The following is an 18569-nucleotide window of genomic DNA, read 5'->3' on the forward strand; positions in this document are numbered from 1 at the left end:
CAAGTGTTATCATAGAAATGATTTATTGACACTCAGTCAAACCAATAGGTTTCTAAGCTATTTATATTCCTTCACTGGCCTGGGATCAAGGACACCAAAGGTGGGCAATTTCCCTCTGCCCGATGCCACAATCCAGGAATAACTGGCATCCCGTTGACTGGCGGCTCAAAGTGCTGGTAGGGTTTGGGAAGTGTGGATAACATGCCTTGTCTTTTATCCAGCAGAACCCCAGACTCACCGGTACTGATCACCAGCAGAAGACTTGTTTTAAAAATACAATTCTAGAGATAATTGCTTTTATTTTAGTTTTTTACTGCCTCTTCACACAACAGAACTGCAGTGTGTATTATGAAGAACATGGGCATGTAGCTACTTATTTAATGAAAATCTGAAAAGAAAGCCCTGCGCTGCTGCCGTTGAGTGACCTGGGAGTACACAGGAGAGAGGGAGAGCTTCAGGGTGGGGGCGGGGTTTATGAGTGGATAGGTGTTGAGGAATGGTAGATGGCCATAGGAAATAGAGTCGGTTGGAATTCTGTGAGCTCCTGCTGAGCCGTGGCAGCCCTGTCTGCTCACAAGGCTCCTGGCCAGGTCCCTGGGAGGGAACAGTTTCCTGTTTGAGTATTTGAGCCCCCCCTCCCAGCTGAGGTGCTATCAGCCAGCTCTGTTTCTGCTTTTCCACATTAAATGGCACAGAACTTTTCCCAGAATCGCCCGGGGAAAGGAAAGGGAGGTGGAACAGTTAATCGGCTGTTAAGCAGCGGTGAATCGATTTCCCAGCGCCTCGGCGTCAGTGCGTGCAGGTTATTCACTGCAGGAGCCTGTGTTTCGCTGCTGTCCTTGCTTGGCATGCTTGACAACATGCTCATTCTGACACAGGGCACTTTTTATATTGAGTATGCTAACCATAGCAGTTTGCATGTTTACTTTGTGTACACATAGCAGTTTCTGTTTCTTTATGCATTCCTTAATGTTAATCGGGCACAATGATATTATAGTGGAGTTTTGCATTTACTGGTTTTACTTCTGTACACGTTTTTAAAATATCCATTACTTATTTTATATGACTGTCAAAACTGTCTAGACAGTGAGGTACACTGGATTGTAGACAAGTATCTTTGAATGTTTTGAATTTCAGATTCTGTTACCAACTATGAACCTTGGAAACAGAATAGGAGGATTTGTACTACAAGGTAGCCATTTCCAGTGTGTTCCTGTTTCTATTTCTCTCTCTCGTTGCAGGGAGTGGGTTTTACCCTTTTAAGAAAGTAAATTCCACTTGTATAGCAATAGTAAGCCAATTTTTGAGGTCTGTTTTGCAGAAGCATTGGAAGTGGCAACAGTGCTTTTAATTTGTACTTTGTAGACAAGTGTTGCTAAGCAATTATGTCAACATTTGTCAGGCAAAAAAGAGTTGGTAGGCTGCTCTTCCCCTTTTTAAGGCTAGATTTGATGCTGTATTTTTGTTTGTGTTGCCTGTGCATTAAAGGTAAATGAAAACTGCAGTGATTCCATAGTGTTTGAGCACCTTTGCTGCTTGTTGTGTTTGGGGAATGGGATATCCCTACCTGTTTACCCTGACGCTTGATTAATAAATAGCATCGGCTATTCTCATGCATGCAAAATGTTATACATTTTCTAAGAATGACATGCGAGTGGGGGGGGTGGGTATTGGACTTGGACCGAGTGTTTGAAGTTACAGATGACTATCTCTGCACAACACCTCTATACCAATAGGCAATTGTCCAGCCACTATCTTGGGAAAAACTTCACTTTGGTGTTGTGTGTCAGGTCTAATCTGAGATGTGCAAAACTGCCTGTTCATTTTGCGCAGTTCTTACACATCCCTCATCTTCATTGACCCTCCTTATCAGGAATTACTAAAATTACAGACTGGTTTGCATAACGCTCAGACTCCTTACTAACTAAACCACTCCGTAATCTCATGTGGCATTGTTGCTCAATTATATTTTCACTACAGTAGGAAGCCTGCTGTTAATTCATATCCAAGTACAGTAAACACATGACTTGTAGACAGTTCTGAGTGTTTATTCATGAACCCTAGGAATGTACATCTCAAGCCATGCTCTTATAGTGCACCTCTGAAGTGAGGGCTGCTACTCTCGAGCTGAGCTGCCTGTTGTAATGGAAAGAATGTGTTACAGTTCTGTACAAGACAAGAATGTGGAACACTTCTCGTTCCCCACCCACAGCATATGTTTCAGTTTCACTCGACACTGTAAATATTTCCTTCAAGCTCACTCAACCAGAAGCCAATGCGTTACTTTTTCTAATCCATCTCGATAATACCAGTGAGCGCAGCACCAGCATGGGTTGAAGTTGAGCATTTAGTTGAATGTGAAAACTTAGACAGCGGTGGTACTGATTTGTGTCTTCAGAATGTTTATGCAAATTAACCTAGTTGCTTATTATAACAGTAAAACGCAATGAATTTTTTTTTTTCTCTTTTACAGAAGCTCAGAAATGTCCATAGCCTTAGCTGCCCTGGTATTCCCAGTGAAGACTGTTCCCAAACTAACCAAGTGCCTCCCACTTGCAGTGGTACTAACCAATATGAGGCTGACCTCAGACCTGCTGGGGGACCAGAGGAGGGGCCTCAACAGAACACTGAAGAGGGCGGGGCCAACAAGGAGGACCTGTCCAATGAGGAGCTGCACTTCAGTCCAGACGAGGACGGAGACTCCAAGAAGACAGCAGAGAATGTGGACGAGTGCAAGAACTGGGAGGCCGAGAGCAGGAAAGCAGGGGATGCTTTTCAGCTGGGAGGAGAACTGGACATTGAACAGATTGAAAGAAACTGAAGCGGGCAAAGTGTTGACTGGTACCCTGAAGAGCGTTGCGGGGTTGTGAAAGTTGCATGAAGCCCTGAAACTAAGGGAGGGGCTGATACGGGTGGAAAGCAGGAACATGCCTCAGTCAATACAAGGGCTCAGATACCCTAGTTAAGGAGATCTTATTTTGAAACAAGATAGATGTACAGAGTTTGGGGCGTGGAATTCGGCAGATTTCAGAAGTGCAGCATGGTTGTGTGGATCTTCAGCACACTAAAGAGAAGTATTGTGGAGGATTAGTGGGGTTACGTGGTGGGGGGGGGGGGGGGAGGGAGTGGGGGGGATCATGTTGTTGTACTGGGTCGAGAGGCTTGGTGAAAAATTTTAAAGGATTCCCCTGCTCACACACAAAACAATAGCAGATGGGGGCTCCCGAGTGGCGCATCTCGTAAAGGCACTCTGCCTGGAGTGCAGGATGCGCCCTATAGCTTGGAGATCGCCGGTTCGAATCCAAGCTATGCCACTGCCGACCATGGACGGGCGTTCCCAGTGGGTGGCGTACAATTGGCCAAGCGCTGCTAGGGTGGGTTAGGGGTTAGGTCTGCTAGGGATTCCTTGGATCACAGCACACCAGTGACCCCTGTGGCTGTTCAGAGCAGTTCAGAACTGCGTGGTCCTCCAACACTAAGTTCTGGGGGGAAAAAAGCGGATGGCTGACGGCACTCGTTTCGGAGGACGCAAGTGCTCATCTTTGTCTCTCTCTCGAGTTAGTTCAGGGGTTGCAGCGGTGAGCCAGGTTGAATAATAATTGGAAATTCCAGAATGTTAATCAGTGAATGATTTTGATGTTGCAACAACCACCGTTGTCCTTCTTTGTCGGGCTCTATATTCAAGCATGGGGATAGCTGAGCAGATTGGCTGGAAGATAACGGAGGTTGTACAGTACGTCAGGCTGGATATCTTAAAGTAACAAAGTAACACAGACTGGATGTATTAAGCTTTTTCTTCTGAAAACAGACCAAAAACATTAAGAACTGTTAATGCTGAAAATTATCAGGGCTTCTCCATGTGCATCTTGCTCGTTTTGTAACATTAACTGTTTTTAATTTCATTTAAGAAAACAAGTGGTTTGAATTTCGCAAAACTTCAGTTGATGTCTGAAGTAAGCATTGTTTTTTTTTTGTTGTTTTTTTGTAATAATGGGTATGGGGAATAACGTAAACTGCAGCTGTAGGCATATACTGCAGTTTGCCAGTAAAAAAAGGTTAAATTAAGTTTGCTGAACATGCAGTTGGGAGGGGATATAAACTTACATTTTTTATTTTGTTTGGTGAAGCCACCCTCTTAAAAACAAAAAAAACTCACTTTGTTGCAATCATGAAAGCAATGAAATTGTGCATCTCTGCATTATTTGCATTTGGAGATTTAAGTACAATAAAAAAAAAAAAAAAAAACACTTAACATAAAAATGTTACTCTTTTGTGCTTTTGTATAACCAAGGCAGTACAAATTTATAAAATACACAAAACTTTTCAGTTGAAAATTAAGAGCTTAGAGTCAATAAAAGGTCAAAAGAGCTATTTATTTATTTTTCCACTTTTGGACACAAGTATGGACCATTGGAGTTGCCAGGATATTGATCGAGAGGATACCAGGAGGTCACATGCTGCCCATCAAAGGGGCGTCTGCCAATTCCAAGCACAACCAACAGAAGAAAACAAAAGTCCCTGTATATCTAACCAAACTCATGAAGAATTGTGTTTTCTGCTGTTAATTATTAATGCCAGTAAAAATAATTGGCTGAATAACATAAAACAAATTACTACTATGCTTTATACCCCTTCACTGCTAAATAAGAACTAAAATAACGAAATCTTCCACAGTACCATATAGTCTCCAGCAGTTTGGAGAAACAGATAGGGAGGGAATTGTCTCATTTGTTTGTTGAAGCCTGTTGGGAAGGCAGCAGCAGAGCGTTATGCATTGCTCCCTGCAGCTGTTCATATTTTGCGAATGTTCGGGTTAGCCCTGAAACCCTGTGGCAAGACAAGGGGCATCAAATTGAGGAACCTCATTTTACTGCTTTGTGCTGCGAAGGTTTGGGCCTGCTTTGCTGTGCTGTATAGACTTGTTGCAATTACAGTCATTCTTGAGATGTATATCTTAGGAGAGGCCTGAAATCCCTCCTGATGAGTTGGCATTTTAGGGTCAGCTGCTGTTAACTGTAACCCTTTGCTGCCCAGTGTCCAAAATATTTAACATTGAGAAAGTAAGGATCAAAGAAGTATGGGAATAGACCCAGGGCAGTAAAGGGTTAAAATCGAATCTGGGGTTTGAAAAGAGAAAAGGCTTTCAGATGTGATATGTGTTCAGCAGTGTGTGTGTTTTAGGAAGTCAGTCGGCACACTTTTACTGTTGATTTCCTACCACAGTGCTGCTCTTTGTCTCTTACTGATCTGCTCTTAGTTTTACCGCAGTTCACCTACTGTATATAGACCAAAAGTAAAAGACCTCCACACCAGAACCAGGAGATCATTAGAGCCCATATAGAGCCAAACCCTTTTTAATACCACCTGCAAAGATCTATACGCACCAGTTGAGCTCACATTGCTAGTTATTAATCTATCTGCTGTACACTTGCTATGAGGGGGAAGTGGAAATTGGAGGGTAAAATCAGCCTTTGTTGTCGTTACACAGGGTTCAACATGTACAGGAAATTTAATTTTGATTAGGCCGATAGACTTTTAAGATTAGGTGAGTGTGGAGTTGTGCAAGATTGACATCGCATTTGTAACTCGATAAGCTCACCGCTTGTCACAGAAAGATTAGGCTGCACCCCTATCTCCTAAGAGACTTTAGTTCTTAACAGAGCAGTAGACAGGGACCCTGGTCGGTGAGGCATGCTGCAGTAAAACTCTGCCTTGTTTTGGGTGATACGCAGTTTTCCAGGAGCGCTGTAAGCTTGTTAAAGAAACAAAATACATAAGTGCTGAGGGGGAAACCTCCACGCTGTGCGAAAATAATCCATGTGCCATTTTCAGTGCCAAGGTGTGGCAATGTTGTCAGAAAGCGTACCACTGTATACAGTGTTTTCTTTTCCCCAAGGACTGTTGATACAGCTGCCACCCAAGTGACTCGTGGGGTAAGAAAATAAGAAACGTTTTCTGTTAAACGAGTCCTCCTTTCTCTGGAAATAAGAACCCAAATAAAATAGGGGAAGCAATATGATGTGGACCCAGCAGGTTGAAATCAAAACGCTGTGTGTTGAGCGGGTACAGCACAGCTTTATCTGAAGGAGCTCCCTTCGCAGGAGTTTCCTGTAAACTGACCTGGAACTTCCTGTCCACAGCCATCCTTGAAGCAGGAAGCCCACAGCCACAGGCAGGCAGAGGATTAAAGGAAAACTTGGAATGGCAGCTAACAAGGTGGTAATTGCAGGACCACTCAAAACAAACAGCTGTGTTTCTAGGTGCTGTTGGTACAGTGGATGATAGGTGGGAAGCCAATGCCGCAAGCTGTTCATACACACAGGATTGCCAAAAATAACATAGGAGGCGTATATATACATTTGGGAAATTATTGCTAGTATGTTTGGGAGTAAGGGTCTAAGACTGCTGTAGTGTCACATACAAAACAGCAGGAGTCTTTGATACTTTCGCTAGCTTTCGTCTAAAACATTTTAATGATGCAATGCACTTTTACTCCAAATACCGGTAGATGTTTAGTTTTTGTCAGTCTGCAGTCAGCAGGGCCGGATTACAGGACGTGGGGGCCCTACGCTAACACGGCATGTTATTGGCATATTGGTTAATCCGGCCCTGTGTTAAGGACAGAGAGAGTGAGCAGAGTGGAGCGAGCCAATTGTATATGGAGCGGGGGAGCGGAGCACAGAGTGGACATTTCCAGCCCGCTCTTTCACAGCACTGAGAAGAACTGACCACGGTTTTATTTTATTTAATTATTTATTTTTATTTAGTCGTTGCCAATTAATTTTATTATTTTCTCCCAATTTGCCAATTGAGCGCCGCCCCCTGGAAGCTCCCGTCCTCGGTCGGCAAAGGAATAGCCTGGACTCGAACTCGCGACGTCCAGACTGTAGGGCACATCCTGCACTCCACACGGAGCACCTTTACTGGATGCGCCACTTGGGAGCCCCGCTTTTATTTTTCTTATATACAGGTTTGGCCATGCAGTTTGCACAACAGAAAAAAAGGACAAATACAAACGCAGTCACTGTACAGTATTTTCCATCATGCCTGTGCATGGTAACCATTCATTTTCCAGTTTCAAACCACAATTAGGCACTTTTATCGTTTGCAAACTTGAATTGCATTTAAAAAAAAACAAAAACTTTCATATTCAATGTGATTGGCATTGCTCTTTATAATTCATTATGGAGGGAAAAATACATATTCTCCCGATTGTGATGCTGCCATATAGAAATGTGAGAAATGTCATCAGTGTGTCCCATCTGTGTGCGCTAATTTGATACGGATCATATGCAAAGTTTGAAATAGGTGATATTTAGGAAATAAGGGTTTTTGTAAAATGTCCCAAACAAACAGCGACCTCACGGGGACCCCAATTCTGCTGGGGGCCCTACGCTATAGCATAATTTACGTCTCGGTTAATCCGGCCCTGGCAGTCAGCATGACACGTGTGGGTCAAGTTGCTGTTTAGAATGCAGCATTTACTGGAGAACATTTGAAAATGTGCCAAACTACTGAATGACATTGTCCTGGTTTAAGAAATGGTGGATGGTGCTAAGCAAGTTGGTAAAACTTTTTCTGTTGCGCTGACAGATCCTTAGAAAACAAGTGGTGACAATTCAGATGCCACCCCTGGTACTGGAGATATAAGAACAGGTTCATTTCAGTAGCTCAGTGCACTGAAACGGTACAGATAAAGCAAGGGGATCTGTTGTCTTGTACAGCACTTGCAAAACATCAGCCTGTGGGAAGGGAGGCAGGCATATGGCTTAGAATGTCATATTGCACCACGTTCAGATCTCTGTAGGCTGCAGTTAGCAGACCTTCTGTATATGATTAGGATAGGGGTTGACCACACAACAGTGTGACAGATGCATATCAAATACATTCTATTCACAGTACTGCATTGCCTTGTATCCTGAGGTGCTGGGCTGGTGGCTATCGTAATGACAGTATGTGAATACTTGTTCCTGAAGAATACTTGTTCCTGAAGAATTCTGAAGAATCTTTTTGCTTCATTAAAGCTGGTGAAAGCTAACACCAAAGGACCACAGCAGTTGTTTTCATTACAATCAGTCTTTAAATATAAATTATAATATAACAGGGCCGGAATTTAAAACATGCTATGGTTACCACTGAATTAAAAAAAAAAAAAAAAAAAAAAAAAAAAATATTGGCAACGATTATTATTGTAACTAAAAAATGTTGACGTGGGATGTGCTTCCCACAGGATCTGAGGCCTGCCTCTTATGTGTACTGGATAGCAATGCAGACTGAAACTTTATAGCAAGGACCAGGTTGGAACAAAAAGTGGACTAGAATGGCTCACTGGAGACACTGAGCAGCTCTGGAGTGAAATTGAATCAGTATTTGTGTGTGGTGAGAAAGGGAGAGAAAGTGAAGCACCATGGGATACTTGACATTCCACAAGAAAAACGTGACCTCATCTGAACAGTGTGTAACCTCTTTCAGCACAGAGCCCTGTACATTATACACCCTGCCGTATCCAGCTTATGCGCCCAGACATGAAGGCGACTGCTGCCAACTGAGACTGGAGATTGCCATTGAGGGAGATGGGGGCAACATGTGTAGGGTCAGTAGCAGCAATAGCATAACCAACACTGCTGTATAACCAGTTGGCCTTGTTAGAAATATAATATACCACCATATAACCGGTAACATTAGAAACTGCAGCCTGCCAGCTTGTGTCGTGTGCAGCATTCTGCAGCAATTCATCAAGTAAGAAAAACAAGCAGCGACCTTAAACTATTATTCCAGGTATCTTATTGTAAACGATTAAAAACAAGCAAACAAAAAGAAAATACAAATATTTAAAAGTTTCTGATATCTGAATGTACATGTGGTTTCTTTCAACCTGCTAATCTGTTCATGTAGAGATCTGCTTCATATATGTCTGATTTCTCTGTAACCTGAGATAGCACAAAGGCTGGAATTAAGTGACAATTGTAGTTCTAAAGCAAATGTTGACAATCTTGGCTTATCCAGCCTATGACATTGCCGGACTGTGTTCCAAGCAGTTCCTTAATTTTTTAAATGTATCTTAATGATCAAGTAATTAATTAAAGGACCTGGTTGGAACAAAGTCATGCAATGGAATGGTTTATAAGAGCCAAGGCTGCCTACCTTTGCGCTATAAATATATGTTATTTAATCACGCTATAGGAAAAAAACTAATTGGATCAGCAATAATTGAATTACTAAGTTTGGTGAATAAAATTAAAATAAAAAGATCAGCAACAAAACAGAACCTGCAAAGCCTCCAAGCTACTCTAAAAATCCCTGAGAGATATGCACTACCTCCCCTGAATTCTATACAGCAGGTAAGGCGAGACCTGGGAGGAGAGTGGGCAGACCAAATTGAAGCGCTAATAGTGGCCTTTGAAGCTGCAGTTGAGATTCCACCTTCCTTCAGCACATCATCCTTTGGTTTCCATCTGAAGCACACAGCACTAATGCAGCAGATCATTTCATCTCGGAGTGGCAAAATCTCTACCTGTTTAAATATAAGCCTGTGATGATGATGGGACACTCCAGTGAAAAGGGTGTCAGCAGGTGTGCCGTGGGGTGATGTCTTATCACAGGGAAAGTTTTGAGTGAAGCCATGCCTTCCATAGAGTTCAAACGGAACTCGAGAGATAAAGACGATTGTTGAATTACCGTCATATCCTGAAGTTGACAATAGCATTTACATGTACTGTGTGCGGGGGTGGGGGAGAAGTGTGACAACTAGTTGAGGATTATAGCACAGCCTTGATGTAGTTTGGGGAATTCATTTTTTGCCAAGTCAGTGAGTTAACGAGGTCGTTTATGTGCAGAACTGTGAAACACATTAAACAGCTCCTCAGAAACAAATCCAGCTAACCCTTTGACATGAAAATTTAACGTGTCGGAAAGAGCACTTCTGGAAAGCACTAGATTATAGCGTTAAATGTCATGTTCAAGGCTGAAATTCATCCATAAAATGATTGGGACATATGTAACAGATGGGATTGAGAAACCCTGAGTAGCTCCATTGAATAGATAATGATGTAGAAAGTCAAGTTCCCTCCACACTTTCCTTTTCACTCACCTTGAAAGAACCACCTCAGTTGAAATGTCCAATGTACTTCATTGTAATTCAGTGTAGTACAGTGTTACAGCAATATTTGTGAAGGTAGGAGTAAAACATGCATGCTTCATAAGTCTTCATGAAGCCTGTATGAATGGATATCAGGTTGCCAGGCTCTTCTATATACATTTAGATTATTATCCAAACATGTCTGCAGAATTGTTTGAGTTATGAAAAAGGTTGTTGGATTAATCATGGTTGCCAGCTTCTGGGGTCAGCCCTGGAAGTTCTCTTCTGGCCATTTAGGAACCCCAAAAATAATGGATCTTTCAGTGAATCAAGCCTCTTTGGTTGGTAACCTAAATTGGGGTTTTAAAGCAACAAATGCAATATCAGATGTATTTCAATGGCCCGTATATTGACCTGAGACTAAGGAATAACCTTGAGAACTGGGTATATATTATTGTATCTGTATATCATGTGAATTCTTTGGGTTACCTCTGAGGCAGCTACTGTATTTAAGTCACCTTATTTTAATAATACTGTTAATACTTGTTCTGTTGAAATTTATGTTTTATATGGTGCATTTTCAGCCTCGTAAAAAGGAAAGTTGTGTTCTTCTTGAGGTATTTGTATTCTCTTTTCCTGGCAGTACTGCATTCCTGCAATTAATATTTAACATTTTAATTTAAATTGTATCAACCATTCAGTTCCATTTGGTAAAAGTTTGGTATTTTAGGTTTGAATAATCTTTTCAGCAAAGAACTAGCACAAATATATCCCAGTGTAGAACTGCCTCTCTCTTGCATTTCATGGACCTCTCGCAATTACAAGCATGACGCTTTTGTTTAAATTGTATTTACTTGTCTTGCTTTCCAATTTCTCTATTGAACATCAATGTCAATGACTTTTGCTGTGGGTTTCAATCGATCAAATGGTCCCAGTAGATGGAACAGGTGCATTCACCAATGTACATGAACCAGTAGGATACAGTAAAGACTTTCTAATCAGAATTGGAAGTCTTATATCCTGGTTTACTTCTGATAGCCATTAAAAGTCAGTTCAAATCTTTATCTGTCAGCCACAATTCACTGGATACACCATACATACAAACCCTGTGTTTAATATATTGCCTTAGATAAAGTGGGCTGAGTAACAAAGAAAATCCATACATGTTAAATATACATTACTTATTTATGATGGGTTGTAAAAGTACCATAACTTTAGTAATTCATCACCAGGTATGGACAGATTGCATCAAAAGTGTTCACGATAGGGAAATGAAGGCTCCTGTGTGACTGGTTTCTTAATATGCAATAGCAGTGTTTATAAAAGCAAACAGTACAGGGTATAGTTTTACTGACTTCACTCCAATGTTAGTTTATTGTATTTGTCGATGAAAATAAGGGAGGCTATAAATAACTGCTGGAGGGAGACAACAGCAGGATTAATAAAGCAGTCTCTGTTTACTGTACATCCATCGCTCTTTAGATCATTAAATTGACGCCTACATATCCTTGCTCATAAATGTTATACATTTTCTGCATCTCAATACACCCTGCCAGATTTATATTTATTGGTCCCTATGTGTGCTAGGTTTTACATGCTGAAAAACATGGGTAACCAGGGGACAATGAAAAGGTAAAGTATTAAATATGGTGCATATGGTACAATAGCTGGCTGACAGGGTTTTACAAGTCATTAATGCAAGCACCTATCTTGTCAAAGCCACCCAGATCCCCCATTACTTCTCCAGTGCAATGCATTTTACAGGCCAGATATGTGGGGTTTGCAATGTATACAGTTTATAAAAAGAAATGGAGTATGTTTGCTGGAAGCATTGAAGAGGCTGGGGAGGAATGGGAGCCAGAAGTATACACAGAGCAGAGTTATCCCTTTCTTGTCGGTGTTAATGAAGAGGTATCTGACTTTGTTTGAAGGACGGTGTTCATGTGGTTCACTGCCTGCTTTGTTTTTTTAACACGCATGTGACATTTATTACAGCATTCAAAGTCTTGTGAAAGGTGGCATAGAAGAATAGTTTGCTTTTGAATAAAGCAGTATTGGAGGAGGGGGGGGTGTCAGTAACTACTGCTGTCCAATGATAAGCAATCAAGTAACCGTGTTCAGTGGGTTTATACCAGTTATTATGGAGCTCCTATTTGCCCCATAATGCCATTCCACCAGCACTAGCAGAATATAAATAGCATGGTCTTGTAACTACAGTATGGCTTCTGACTAGACTGATACTGGAAATGAGAAGCACTGTATGCGTTCTGTTAGAGGGCTATGATGCAGCAGGTTTGCTTGAGCTAATAGCCATTTCCTGCTCTTGTCCTTACAGTTATAACTTCTGTAGCCCTATCGAAACAGCCAAAGCAGAAGGCACACTATAATTTTGTCAAGCTCAAACAGCTGTTCTATTCCTGGGAAGGGTGAGGGTTCAAGTGGAAGTTCATTGTCGGAATGATTTATTATTTCATTGTGGGTATGGGCTATTTCAGTCCACACATGGATCAGATGAATTGAATACAAAACTACTGTACCGTACGCACTTCTGCTACGTGTCAGCAGCTTGACTTGAGTACAAACCCTGCAAAACAAAGACTTTGAGTTAGCAGCTTGACTTCAGGAAATGAATTAGCTCATAGCAGTCAGTGGCAGGAGATGCAGTTTGTTTGAGCGTACAATGCAGAGTACAAACCCTGCAAAAACTATTCTTCGGCAGAGATATTACTTAAAGCTGAATGTTTTAAAGCCCAGCCTCTAATTCAGTGTCAATGGCCCTTAACACAAGCAGCAGTATGGTCTCTCAGGAATTTGCTTGTTACTTTTAATATGTAAATAAATGTTGTTTCAGTAACACTGGCATGCCATGTGCTTAATTCCTTTTCACCTCCATTTTGCTTCCAGATATACAGTATGTACATGTGCAGTGCGTCTGCTGAACTAAGAAAGAAAACAAGGCCAGGTGTCTGAAGAAGAGTGGCCGGATCAGCCAGACAGGTTGGTCTGACCAATTGAGAAGTAAGATTAATTTTTTCCCCCATTTTCAGTTTGTTATTTTATTATTTTTTTTGTTAGTAGTATATTAATATAAAAAATTGCGAGGTGTCATGTCACTGTGGGCTAACTTCAGACCCCCAAACTCATTTCACATGTGACCTGAGCGATGTTAAAATCCAGGCCTCCATCTTGTGAGATGTGCTAAACACCTCAACTTCATTTAAAAATGTGATCAATTACCTTATTGTGAAAGATGATAGCTTTCATTTTTGTATTCAAACTGGATTCCAAATGAATGCCAAAAAGAAGTGAACCATGCAAATTAGCTTGGGGGGGGGGGGGGGGGGGGGGGGGGGGGGGGGTGTTCATCTATGCAAAGGGTTTAAGATGTCTTGGATTTCAATCCATCGCAAGCACTTGTATGTAAAACACATCCATGTAGACAGGCGTCATTAATTACCTGCAGTGTGTATCTTTGTCATTCCCGTAATCCCTGCATGTCACCCTAGTTACTAAATAAAATGATGACGGGGTTGGGGTGAGTGAAGCTCTTAGACTGACCTCATACTGTATACTGGGATTAACCTTTGCTCATGTCGGAGGTTTCCATGTCGTGAGATTGTTGAGTGTGTAAACCAGAGTCTCCCTGAACATGACTTGCATCTGACCTGCATTTGTAAACCAGGCACTCAGCGAGCCCTGTTCCTTCTTCTCCCTTTCTCCCCCCTCTCTCTCTCGCTCTCTCTCAATGCAGTGAGAGTATTCATCTCCACATCCTTTATCAATTAATCTGCATGACACTGTGGTTTACATTCTTGATTGGGTTCCAGATCCTATTTCATACTGGTGAGTTTACAACCTTCCATAACCCCTCTAATAATCCCAGCCTCTAATCTGTAAGAAATCTCTGTTCATGTCAACAATTCATTTTGCTTGTTATGATACATACATTCCCCTGGTGATTAACAGAGGACACTGCCACAAATCTACTCCAGTGCATACGTCTGTGGGACTTAGACATCTTAAGTGCTGGTAAAAGTTGAATTGTAATCCCTGTAAGTAATAATTGGTTTGCTATATTTATGCATCCTTATTACAATTTAAATTAGCATATCAATAAGTTTTTGCTACTAGTGGTATACTGAAAGTTTGGATTGTTTCACACCTTGCAAACTGAGCCATCAGTTGTAACTGCGGTTTTCTTTCATATTTCTAATCAAATACTGTATGACAATAAGGATGACAGTGTTGTGTTTAGCCCAATGGAGAAATCCTACAGTATTTTTTTTTTTTAATAATTCAATGTTAACTCCTCTTTCTGTGGCTGGCGTTACAACTACTCTGTGATTTTCTGAAGAAAAGACAAAGCATTGAATTCCTGTGTAAACGCAGTGTGGTAAAATAGTCTGCAAGGCCATCCTCCTGCGGTGAGTGGGGTCTAATTTGGGGTTTTCTGAAAAATTACAAAAAGAAATGTGTTTGATTTTAATCTGATTCAGTTTAGGGTAATTCTCGTTAAGAAAACCACATTATACAAGCATGTGGCCTGAAGCTAAAATGAAAGCTTTTCTTCTCAACAATCTATAAAATACAAAGCTGGCATTTTGTTTAGAAAATGAATTATTTAAATAGTGGCAAACCTGGGGCCATTCTTGTACTCTATAAAGTCCACAACAACATCCCAGACTGATGTGTGATCTTGGCCACAATGGCAAAGGCCAATCATGTTCTCACCCACATATACACACTAAATAAAAAGAGACACTATAACAATTTTCATTGATTTATTTACGAACTTCAGAACTTAATAAATCCCCTCCCTGTGCCAGAGCTGTCTAACATGCATGTAGTTACAATGTCAGTTTCCTGCTATTAAACAAGTTTAGCGGGTTAGCCACTAATGAGTCGTCATGGTGCAGTGTGTGTTATCGAAGAGGCATTTCTCTACTAAAGGAGCCCTGTGTTCTAAATGAATCTCACAGTTGCTAGCGCCCTTGACACCACCTTCATTCACCCAAGTGTTTCAGGATCCCATCCACAGCTTCAGCCAAGTTGTTCACATAACCGTCTGCCTTGACCGTGGGGTGCTTCTCATCGTTGGGCCTACGGACATAAACAGGAAGGGGAGAGTTGGTTTCATCCCTTAGAAAAAAAACACAAGCCATAGTAACCAACTGCAAATATGTGTGAGATATACGTATATATTTATCATAGTGCACTGTAGCAAAAAGTCACAAAAGCAAGCTGTAGGTCACGGCTGTAACCACAAAGGAACTTTACAATGATGTAAATTCAGTGGGCTTAAATGAGCGTACATTCGTTTATAAACTTTTTATTCTAGTACTGCACAAGGACGATAAACTGGTTGTATCAGCATTGTCCAGCCAGGTTTTTAAAACCCTCATGCTTACACTGCATCACATATTAGTGTTATAATCCTTTGTGAATATATGTCAACACAATAATCAATCAAACAGTTCAAAGAGTACTTGCAAAAATAAAACAGCCTTGTCATCTTAGGGAAAAGAACAACTGTTAAGAATGCATCCCAGCAATGTATAGGCAGAAGTATGCTCTGCAAGCTTCGGTAGCTGGCAGGGAGTGCAAAGTATGTGTCTTTAGCAACAGAGGCAGCCATAGAGTTAGTTTAAATATGCACAAGAAGACAAGGAGAATCCAACAACTTCAGGGGATCAGAGCAGATGGTCAAGCCAGGCATTGCATGATTGATAACTCCGATTTATTTTTAGCTTTCTTCATCGTTCCTTAAAATTTAGAGCGTGGGAGGGGAGGGAATGGGCAGAACTTCATGACAAGGCTTTTCCAACAGCAGATGTTACACAGGAAAGATGAACTAGCTTGCAGTTCATCATATACACCCTGCAGCTCTGCCAACTGGAATAGAAATGTTTTAGAACACTGTCCTGTCGCCTGCTTCGAACTGGAGTTGTCAACCACTTTAACAATGCAGACAATTAGAGGTTGCTTAACAAACCCCTTATATTAATTCCTGGTTAAGGTATACACGTGATTCAGAGATACTGGGCATGACCATTACTGCAAATGGAAGCCAATAACAACTTTTAAAAATGCCAAATCTAAGAAAAAAAAAGCTAAAACGTGCCTGCTGGTGCACACTGAGTTGCATCAATGATCTCCCTATCAGTTATGCATGGAACTTCTTTACCCAACATAGAGACCAGCCAAAGGCATCCTGGATCACCTTCATAAAGGATTTTTTGATATATAATACTGTACAAAAGCACTATCCAGCTGAACTCAAACACCCCTCAAATACATTTAATTAATGATGAAAGTGAGAATGACCACTGACCACTTTTGTACTGCAAATGTTTTGCTTAGGGTTCAGAAATAGTAATGGAAATATGTGGTATAGCTAAGTAGAATCAGGAATAATAGCAATCACATTTTTATATCAAATTAGAGTAAGCTTGGTTTAAGTTAGCTTGTTTCTACAAACCTGGTTTGGTCTGCCCCACCCATTGTTCAGACAACCATTTGTACAATACACATATTTGGTATATATGGTGTAATTATTACAGGTAAGTCATTTTAATATCAACGCGCCGGAACATTTTATCATTATTTATCATTTAATGACATAAACAGGCCCTATCAAAGCATAAATCCCTTTTTTTTCAGAATATAGCAGTAAATAATAATAATAAAAAAAGTTAGTCATAGTACATTTAAACAAGCTCTTAAACATTGTAATCAATGTCTTTATATTTTACAAAGGGATCTCTTTGGTATGGTGTGGTGTGTGCTGAATGGGGGGTCTCTAAGATAGCAGATTCATTTCAAGTGGAGCTTTGAGCACAGTTAGCTAGCTGCATATAATACAAAATGACTCACTTTTTTATAGGAACGTATATCCCAAGTAATGTGAGCCATTATGCATTTAATGTCCAGCAGGTGGAGTTGGTGTATATAAAGCTAGTTGCTTGTGGTTGTAACCAAGTATGTAGCTGGAATTAGTAAGACCTGGTGGATTCTGGGTGTTATTCCATGTTTAACCATTAAATGGCAACCCACACTCATGGCTTGTGTATTTTATTCCATATGATAAGAATTTCAACTATTGTTGGTGGGAACATGTTGACTACAGTCAGCACTCACATATCCGACCCTATATAATTTTGACTTCAGTGACGGTTAAACGAGCGTGACACATATCTGATTATTTCATCTGATTTTACGTGTACGTAGGTGAGCACGTTGTAAACTGGCCCCTACCACCCAAACAACCTCCTGCCCTGCACACACAGACACACATTTCGTATTGAAAGAAAAAATATTGGGTGTGAGGAACTGTACAGGGAGACGTATATTGTAGCACGTATTTTTCTTTTCTTTGGCACTGTTGCTGTTTTATTTCTTATCTTTTTCTTATATCTGACATATCAGAAGAGGTGGCTCATGATGATGGTAGATCGTTCGTGGGGTCAAGGCAGGATATTTACATCAATATGTCTTGAATGTTTAACTATCTGAAGACGGTCCTCCTGTTAATTTTGTTTTTCATCCAGAGGGGTCTTTCATTGATTATTTCATTGAAATTTGTTAGTGCACGAGTTGTGGGAATAACACAGCAGTAAAAGACAAACACTTTTTTCAACAAACACAAAAAAGATAGAATGTCAGAAAATATATAGCTTAAAGGACTGTGTTTTAAAATAAGTAGGCTTCCATTTAGATGTACTGTAGTTGGTTTTGTTGGTACAGTACTATATTTTCAACAGAAGTAGTATTTTAATTCAGAACGATATGATTCTGAAAATATCACTTGCCAAAATAGACGACACTTTGACTAATACAGTACATACTTTTTAATCCGATACATATTGTAGCAGTATGTAAAATTTCCTATTAACGATCCAACAGCAAAATGAAATCAAAATGTTACCCATGCACAGAACTGCGTAAAACATAAAAGGCAATGCAATTTAGCAAAAGATGAAAAAAACACCAGTTTCCAGAATTAACAGTATCCAAAGTCAGTATTCAAAATTGCAAAATATAGTGCTCAATAAGGCCCTAATGTCACAGTTCACTTGCAAATGAAAATGCACAAAAACAACTAAAGATCACTGATTAAAAAAAAAAATTATATTATATATATATATATATATATATATATATATATATATATATATATATATATATATATATATATATATATATCACAGTATCTAAAACTGTTTAATGATTAACTTTTACATTACCGTGCCTTGTCTTGTTCACTTTGTTTTTGGAGGACGCACTGTGTAACTGCACAATAATAAAGACAGAATAAAGGCAAAAAAATAAAAAAATAAAGACTGTGATTGTTAAACAAGTAAATTGTAACATTGAAGAGACAGGCTTTGTATCAGAAAACTGGTGACTGGTGGAGTCGGAAATCACGTGTGAGGGGGAAGTGCATTCACTTGTTACATATACATAATGGGGATTGATTTTATTCTTAATACAA

General features: G+C 40.3%; 2 protein-coding genes across 4 annotated transcripts in view; one reads left to right on the plus strand and one right to left on the minus strand.

Annotated features, from left to right (window-relative positions):
* The window catches only part of LOC117414856 (protein FAM53B-like), a 43879-nt gene that overhangs the window by 20186 nt on the left and 5124 nt on the right, over positions 1 to 18569 (plus strand). For 2 of the 3 annotated variants that reach the window (XM_034024681.3, XM_034024684.3), the window contains exon 5: positions 2474 to 13096. In XM_034024681.3, the coding sequence (XP_033880572.3) occupies positions 2474 to 2821 (348 nt within the window). In that variant the 3' untranslated portion in view covers positions 2822 to 13096. Of the gene's footprint in view, positions 1 to 2473; positions 13097 to 13829; positions 13922 to 14432; positions 14503 to 18569 lie in introns of all 3 variants that reach the window. The other variant, XM_059026224.1, reaches the window with a different exon arrangement.
* LOC117414732 (phospholysine phosphohistidine inorganic pyrophosphate phosphatase) overlaps positions 14845 to 18569 on the minus strand; it is a 34365-nt gene continuing 30640 nt past the window's right edge. Inside the window, exon 7 of the mRNA XM_034024506.3 lies at positions 14845 to 15178. Coding sequence (XP_033880397.3) covers positions 15082 to 15178 — 97 coding nt within the window. The 3' untranslated portion in view covers positions 14845 to 15081. The remainder of the gene's footprint in view (positions 15179 to 18569) is intronic.

This window comes from Acipenser ruthenus, chromosome 7, assembly GCF_902713425.1.
Source record: "Acipenser ruthenus chromosome 7, fAciRut3.2 maternal haplotype, whole genome shotgun sequence".
NCBI lineage: Eukaryota > Metazoa > Chordata > Actinopteri > Acipenseriformes > Acipenseridae > Acipenser > Acipenser ruthenus.